Source organism: Bidens hawaiensis, unplaced genomic scaffold (assembly GCF_021521415.1).
Source record: "Bidens hawaiensis isolate Kalapana, Puna unplaced genomic scaffold, B.hawaiensis_p1.1 tig00003897_1, whole genome shotgun sequence".
In the NCBI taxonomy this organism is placed as follows: domain Eukaryota; kingdom Viridiplantae; phylum Streptophyta; class Magnoliopsida; order Asterales; family Asteraceae; genus Bidens; species Bidens hawaiensis.
In genome coordinates this window covers 264,473-272,700 of record NW_027491225.1, presented here as the reverse complement: position 1 = coordinate 272,700, position 8,228 = coordinate 264,473, and the positions used below count along the sequence as shown (strand labels likewise).

Here is an 8,228-nt window from a genome sequence, read left to right as displayed (position 1 = left end):
AAGAATATATAACATAAACCATCATGCATCCAATGTTATATTTCTTCCATTACCATTTACACTTACATCTTGTAATCATATCGGTGGATTATAAGATGTTGGGTTTATGGAGGCTTAATTGGGCCCGGGTTAGAAGACATCTTTAGTGGCAGATTAATTAAATTGAAGACCGATGACAGTCTGGCCCGTTTATTTAATTAAAGTCCATTATTAGTTTTCTTGGGTAGTAAGTTGTAAACCCTAGTATGGTCTCTATTAATATTCATTGTACATGTACTTCCTCATCACGAGTGAGGCAGTAGCAATAATAAAATACCCTGGTTGCAGCCTGTGGACGCAGGTCAGTTTAGCCTCTCTTGCAGATTATTTGTGTTTGTGTGTGTGTTGAAATACCCGAATCCCTAACAGTGGTATCAAGAGCCGAGGTTACCATTTCACACGGGAGGAACACGATCGCTAGAGAAATTGGTTGGATCGAACTAGGGTTAAGTTTTTTTTTGGCAGCTGTCCATTAAAAACCAAGATTTTCGATCAGAGGTTAGTTGTTCACCATAGGGCCATACCCGCTGTTTCTTTGAATTTATCACCAAGAAAAGATTAATAATAAAAAAGAAAGAAAGGTAATCTTGGAATTGTTCTTTCTAGTATTTGTTTTTTTTGTGAGATTCACACACGGCCACCACGACGCCTAGTAATATCAAAAAGTCAACAAATATTTGTTGTATGTAATCATCCCAAGAATAGAAAAGAAAAGGCTGTAGCTTTTTTTTATTTTTATTACATCGATCAACAGGAATAAGAAAGCAATTATATTGCTTTGTTTTTAAAACCATCTCTGATCAGAAAGAAACGTCAGAACAGGTTTGCGTTTCAAGTTCGTTTCAGTTTCTGATTATTAATTTGGTTTGGGGTTGGTTTGTGAGTTTGAAGTGGGTTTTTTGATTATCGGGTTTTTGGCGTTAACGGGCAGTTTAGCCGGGTGGTTTTGTTGTGGTTGTCGGGGGTTAACTTTTTATTCAAGTTTCGTTTAGTCATTGTCATGGCAGAAGACGGAAATGTTATGATACAGAAGTTTGATGGGCAAACGTTTGGTTGGTGGAAGATGCAGATTGAGGCACTACTTTGTCAGAAAGACTTGGATGTAGTGCTAGAAGATGAAAAGCCAGAAAAGATGTCAGAAGCAGATTGGAAGAAGTTAGACAAGAAGGCTCGGGCATGTATTACTTTGTCGTTGTCGAAAGATGCGGCATTTAACATCATGAAGGAAACCACAACGCGTGGTATGATGGATGCACTATCCAACATGTATGAGAAGCCCTCTGCAGCAAATAAGGTCTATCTTATCCGAGAGCTAGTGACTACAAGAATGAAAAAAGGTGGGTCTGTTGCAACGCATATTAATAATCTTAATTCGATCCTGTCCCGTTTAGTGTCGGTCGACATTAAGTTTGATGATGAAGTTCAAGGTCTTTTGTTGTTATCATCTTTGCCCGACAGTTGGTCGCAAACAGTGACTGCGGTTTGTAGTTCGTCTACAAAAATTACTTTTGATGGGATTCGGGATTTGATTCTTGGAGAAGATTCAAGACGCAGAAGTTCAGGTGAATCAGCAGGTAATATATTAGTCACAGAAGGCAGATGTAGGAGAAAACAACGAGGCAGTGGGAGCAGGAAGAGGAGTCAGTCTAGGACTCGTAAAGATATTGAATGCTGGGGTTGTAAAGAGAAGGGACACTTCAGGAATCAGTGTCCAAATGATAAGAATGAAAAGAAAGAAGTCAACACTGCAGAAGAATGCTCAGAGGATGAGTTTTTAGTTCTTAGTGTTGAGGATAATGTTGATTCCTGGGTCATGGATTCTGGTGCTTCATTCCATGCTACCCACAACAGTGAAGCATTGCAGAATCTGAAGGAAGGTGATTTTGGTAAGGTTAAACTGGCGAACAATGATGTTCTTGATGTTATGGGCATGGGTGACATGAATTTAGTTACTTCAGCCGGTTCATGGACCTTAAAGGATGTCAGAGTGATTCCAAGCTTAAAGAAAAAGTTGATTTCTGTTGAACAGTTGGATGAACAGGGACACGAGGTTAAATTTGGGAGCGGGCAGTGGAAAGTTGTTAAGGGAAATCTTGTCATAGCTCGAGGAAGAAAGAGGGGTTCGTTGTATATGGCCAGTTTATCGTCTGAGGGAGTGACCGACCCAGTTCAGAAGAAGACCAAAGTCCAGTTCACAGAGTCTAGTGGGCAGAAGAATGTTTGTTTTGCAGGAGATAAATCCAGAGCCACATGTCAGATTCAGGTTGAACGTGCTAGAAGAGGTTCAGAAAAACCAGTCAGAGGTTTTCGCGGCAGTGGGGGCACTGGCAGTTAGTCGGTCAAAGCTTTAGCCAGAGTTACCAGACAGTAGGTTAAGAGAACCAGTATTTCAGCGGTTAAAGTCTCTCCAGAGGATTACCTGCTTAATATGGAGAGTGTTGTTTGTTCTCAAGGTATTCCAGGATTCGACAGTTCGTGTAAGTGGGAGCCGGTAGGGACAGAGAATGAGTCAGTGGCAGTTGTAGCCATGACTGATATGTTGGAGCTCGGGGGAGCTTCAACGGACGTTCAAGTTAACTGATGAGAAGGCAGATGCAACCAGGAAGACGAGGAAGATTACAAGAGGTACAAGTGATCATCGACAGACAGTTTGAAGATTATCAAGCCTCCAAGTGGGAGATTGTTGGGTTTATGGAGGCTTAATTGGGCCCGGGTTAGAAGACATCTTTAGTGGTAGATTAATTAAATTGAAGACTGATGGCAGTCTGGCCCGTTTATTTAATTAAAGTCCATTATTAGTTTTCTTGGATAGTAAGTTGTAAACCCAAGTATGGTCTCTATTAATATTCATTGTACATATACTTCCTCATCACGAGTGAGGCAGTAGCAATAATAAAATACCCTGGTTTCAGCCTGTGGACGTAGGTCAGTTTAGACCGAACCACGTTAAATCTCGCGTGTTCATCTTCGTTATATTTTTCTCTTGCAGATTATTTGTGTTTGTGTGTGTGTTGAAATACCCGAATCCCTAACATAAGATTGGTTTTTTTGTCTCGTTAATCGTTCTTCCAAGGGGTGGTACCCGAGCACATAGCCATATTAGAATTGTTGATATATTTTAAACCACATATTAGATATAAAATGGATATCTGGTGGATCATATATGAATGACTATAGCTTGCTAAATAGTAAAGGGGCATTTAGTAAATTCGTGACATGTGAATGGAAAAGGAGTACCATGGTAATTATTAATTTGCAAATGATATATTAGCTGTTGCAGGCAATTATGTTATGAATGCCTTTTTATTTGGAATAAATTATGTGTTGATGTCAAGTATGTTTACAAAATACAAACTACGTTATTTTTCAGCAAAAAGGTTTTCTTGATATCCAGTACCGGGTTCACTCGATGAGTATAGGTATCATGTACCGTTAATTCATTATATGAAAATGAATATAAATGGATATGTATGAGGAAAAACAATGAATATTGTCTTAGATATAGGACTTGATAGTAGCCAAATAATGTCACCAGCCATCAACATTTGACCTAATTGAGCTGGTCCTATGATGTCAAATAATGTAAAAGGTAACACTGAATGTTGAAATGATCAAAGCTAGTTCAACGTCAGCTTTCATTACACAATGTACAAGCTCCTATAACAATACTGTTTGGTATTCATCTCAATTCCAAAGGAGGTTTGATCAATTCTCGCAACAAGGACAACTCATTTTGCACAACGTACAAGACATCTTAGCAGAATGTGGCTATGTGCTCGGGTACCGCCCCTTGGGAGAAGGATTAACGAGACAAAAAACCTATCTTATAATCCTAGAAGGACAAGATTATAATTTTGTAATTTATACTAAAATGCACAAGTTGATTATATTCCTTGTTTCACATATGCATACAAAAACAAAAGGGGATGAAGAGAATCACTGTGAAATTGGTCCCAATGATATGTGTATTCTCACTTTGTTTCTTTCTCTGACAAAAAGAAACTCAAAGAGGGAAGCCTAGCAGAAACCCTTCCTCACCAAAGTGTCTAATTTGTAGGTATCACTTTGCTTTCTCTTTGACCAGAAAGAAAGAAAAGATTCAAACAGAAAAAAGTGATCTAAATATTCAAGAAAATCCATAAATAAGTGTTTGATTTGTATGCTTGAGTTTGCTTTCTCTTTGATCATAAAGAAAAGATGAAGCAGTAAAAAGGGTTTTAAGTATTCAACAAAATGTAATAATAACAAATTTAGGAACTTTGAGATTGTTTTACCTAGAATACAACAAAAGGTACAAGAAAGTGAATTCACAGTTTCACACCAAGGTTTTTCACTTATGAGTGAATCAATAATGTAAAAGTTGACTAAGTCAAAGCTTGACATTAGAGGGAAAAAGAGCATTCATATTTCATCATATATCATTCCAAAGTAATTTAGGTGGACCCAATATGTGCATTGCTTAGCTACACATTGAAATCTCTCTTTCTCCTCAGAATTATATAATATTATTATAAATCTATAATAAAATATTATTGATGTTTTTACAACTAATGTCAAACCACATACCAAACAACCTTGGAGTAGAGGAAAAGCAATGAATTCTGAATAGGAGTGCCCTGACCAGTCCCCACAAACTCAAGAGGTTCCCCATATCTTTATATTATTATAGTCAAATACTCCAAACATTCATACCACATTTTACTTTTGATCTTTTTAAGATCTTCTGTACATCTGTCTCAATGATCAACTTGTTTTTTCTACTCATTTTTCACTAAATTTAAAGAAATGTCGCGGTAAATGTAGAATCGAGGTTTTCTAGTCAAAGTACGCATGCCAAATGATCACATTCGACATACATTTTTCTTGACCTTGTTTTTATGGTATCTTAAGAATCCTGAAAAGATGATCATTATGAATATAAACTAAGTGGCCCTAGTTCAAGAAAGTTACAAAGTCAAGAAAACTAGAATCAAAATCCTATCTTTAAAAACACAAATCCTTTTCTTGATATATTTTGTTAAGCAGAAATTTTAATAAATTAACAATCTTGAAAGCCTAATCATCCATCAAGAAATTCATAAGTCAACAGACAAGAAGCTACCCTTTTGTCCATTATATTAAGAAGTTAAGGGAAAAGAAACTAATCTTTTTTAATTCAAGAAAGTAATTAGTAGTTAGGAAATAAGAATCTAAGGTCTACCTTTGTGACATATATTTCCTATCTCTGAAAGTTCAACTGACTTGACAATTTCCGGATACCGGTATATATATTTATGATCCTACCCACCTTTAACTTATTGATTTATGATATTCAACAAGTGTCATGATTCAAAATGAAAACTGAAAAGTATGCATTGCATTAATACCTATAGACAATACTGCCCCTTACACAGATTGATATCAGAAAGGTAACCATTTTGAAAGAAAACTACACAAATCTATCAATTCAATGCCACTTCACATATCTGATTCAAATTTAGATAAATCCATAGTTGAAGCTATCCTTTGACCAGAAACACAGTTATAGGAATAAGGGTAGCAATGCAATAGCATCATAACAACATACTTTAGCAAATTAAATAATATCCAAGAAAAGATTGTAGTAAATTAAATACCATACTAAAGAGAGAGCCGATTATTCGGGATCATTGAGGGTTGCTAAGAACACTGATGGACACGCGGTTGACTGGAGCCAATCTCATTTGCTGTTCTTGAACTCTGTTCTTGAATTGAGGTTCGGGTGATGAAGTCACCGATGATGCAATCGCCCATGAGTTGTTAGAGTTATCACTGCTGAAATATGCATCCACCACACCACTTGGACTTCCCGGAACCGAAGAGTATTTCCGTTTGTGAGTTTGGAATTGGAAGTAACAGCTTCCATGATTATTCGATACATCCATGATGAATTTGGAACACGCGTCTATGTTTTCCTGTTAAGATATACATTTCACATTATGTTATGTCATTATAATTTCTTTGAATTGTAGATAAAAATGATAACTTTGATGAAATGCGCAATAATTATTTCATTAAATCTACTCAATGCAGCTACTAAGGACTAAATTAGATCTAAAATTGTGTTCAAAATCGAATACAAAGACGGTAATTAAGTCAATTTGATACAAACCTCATCGATATTAAGAAGATTCATAAGTTGATTTTGGTAATCCAAGGTGTTATCAGGCTCAATCTCCTTGCTAACAATGCACATTATAGCAGCAGCCATCACAGACGGAACAAACCCTAGAAACCTCGAATCTGCAATCGTTACAACAATCAACAAACATCACCACTCGATTCAACCGAAATTGGAATAAATTTCATGAATTTGACATCAAACTGAGCTTACCATTGCTAACCGATACAAGAATCCGCTCACACCGCCTCAAAAACTCATAGTGCAGATCACGAGTCATCAAACTAAGCCTCCGCATGAAGTAATCGAAGAACGCAACAGGTGTTACCGGATTCATCTTCCAATCGAGAGAAGATAACACCAAAAGCTCCATCTTCATAATAGTCTTTGACTCAAACACATACTTTGACCCTTCCATCTGACCAACCAATATTCAATTCCACATAAATTTCACTTAGGCATTTTAACAAACACTTGGTATGCATAATAATATTAAAAAAAAGAACACTTACTTGCAAATCCAATAACAAAGGGGCTTGGATCTCTTCAACTTTAGAAGCTAAAGAAAGACAAGCAACAGCAGCTAACTGGTTCATCCATGGCTTATCTCTTTGAAACGAACCACTGAACAAAAACCTATCAAAATAATTAACAGCCAAAATGGTCGTCAACGCCACAAACCCATAATGGCTACTCACTCTAATCATCCAATCAACCGATTCTTTCCGCAAACCCATCAAAGATTCATCACAAATCAAATGGGTTTGCTTCTGTTTCAACAAAAGATACGAAAGCTCATCTTCATCCCACAAAAGATCTTGCTCAAAATGAGTAAAGATTGAACCTTTATCGTTCAAGATTTGGGTTTCTTGGTACCCATAATCAAAATCAAAAACATGGTCTTGTTCATCGCACAAAAGGGCATCATCAGTAGCAAATGTAGGTTGTTTGGGCACCATCTTCTTCTTCTGAGAAGAGGATGTAACAGGCTCTATTCATTATCTTCAAGAAACCAACAAAATGAAGTGAAAACAGAGTTTTTGTAATTGTAACATATCTTTATTCTCTAATTAGTTATGATATAATGAAGGTTTTTAATAGATTTGAGAAATTGGTGTAATCAGAACATCCAATTGTAAATATGGGTTGTGACTGGTTTGGTATACTGTGTGGCAGGATCTTTCAAGAGGTAGGTCCCAGCAGAGCCCAGTTGGACCCGTAAGACTCACCTCAAAGAGAGACGTCTGCGCAGTTGGACCCGCAAGACTCACCTCAAAGAGAGACGTCTGCGCAGAAACCAACTGGATCGGCAGGACCCACCATGCTCAGAGACGTGACGTCCTTACGCGCAGTACGCAAGCTGTTCCCGCAGGAAACGCCTCCCAATGGTTTCCAAGTACTCCGCCTGTTCCCGCAGTTACGGATACCAGCCATCAGGGAAGGCTACCCGCGCAGCAAGGCTACACGCACAAGGCTTAACACTCATAATAATTCAGTAGTCACCTGAAGAAGGAATGAGCAAGCCGGGAACAATCCCGCACAAGGGCGGGAGGGGGAATACTCCCGCCCAAATGAGCCAGTCCGTACGATACTGAAAGATCTTTTGTACTGTACCTGACGAGGTATGGGCAAAAGATCTGACCAAAGATACGACAGCTCATTGACAACAGTATGGCGAGCAGCATGCTCTTGTACTGTATGTCACTATTAGCCGCTACCTACTCACCAACTCCTGTCATACCACGTGCATAGCCTGTAGTTGGTGGAAAATGAATAGTACACAGCAGGCCTGGTCACTGTCAGCCGCTTCCTACCCACCAACTACCAGCATAGCACGTGCGTAGGCCACAGTTGGTAGAACAGGAATACTATTCAGCCGGCTACACCTTCTTGGAAACCTACCTTCGGCTATAAATACCCCAAATGGTATGATCATCTCATCTTATCATATACAATCTTGTATCTTACATATTATACCTGATATCTGCTTTAGCAATCTCTTAATATATACTTATATTCAAGAGCAATCTAGTCTGATTCTCACGCCGGA

The 8,228-nt window shown here is 38.0% G+C and overlaps 1 protein-coding gene across 1 annotated transcript; it reads right to left on the bottom strand.

Moving 5' to 3' along the window:
* Positions 1 to 5,480: 5,480 nt before the first annotated feature.
* Positions 5,481 to 7,339, bottom strand: LOC143624568 (cyclin-D3-3-like). The gene is made up of 4 exons (XM_077095175.1): positions 6,691 to 7,339; positions 6,392 to 6,596; positions 6,170 to 6,300; positions 5,481 to 5,972 (listed from the first exon to the last, which is right to left on the bottom strand). Exons 1-4 carry the CDS (start codon positions 7,135 to 7,137, stop codon positions 5,685 to 5,687), a joined length of 1,071 nt encoding a protein of 356 aa, XP_076951290.1. The 5' UTR covers positions 7,138 to 7,339; the 3' UTR covers positions 5,481 to 5,684.
* Between the last annotated feature and the right edge of the window lie 889 nt (positions 7,340 to 8,228).

Coding starts and splice junctions, on each gene's coding strand:
- LOC143624568 (XM_077095175.1), bottom strand. CDS start 7,137: ATGGTGCCCAAACAACCTACATTTGCTACTGATGATGCCCTTTTGTGC. Junction 6,301..6,391: donor TCTTGTATCGGTTAGCAATG/GTAAGCTCAGTT, acceptor TAACGATTGCAG/ATTCGAGGTTTCTAGGGTTT. Junction 5,973..6,169: donor ATCTTCTTAATATCGATGAG/GTTTGTATCAAA, acceptor ATATCTTAACAG/GAAAACATAGACGCGTGTTC.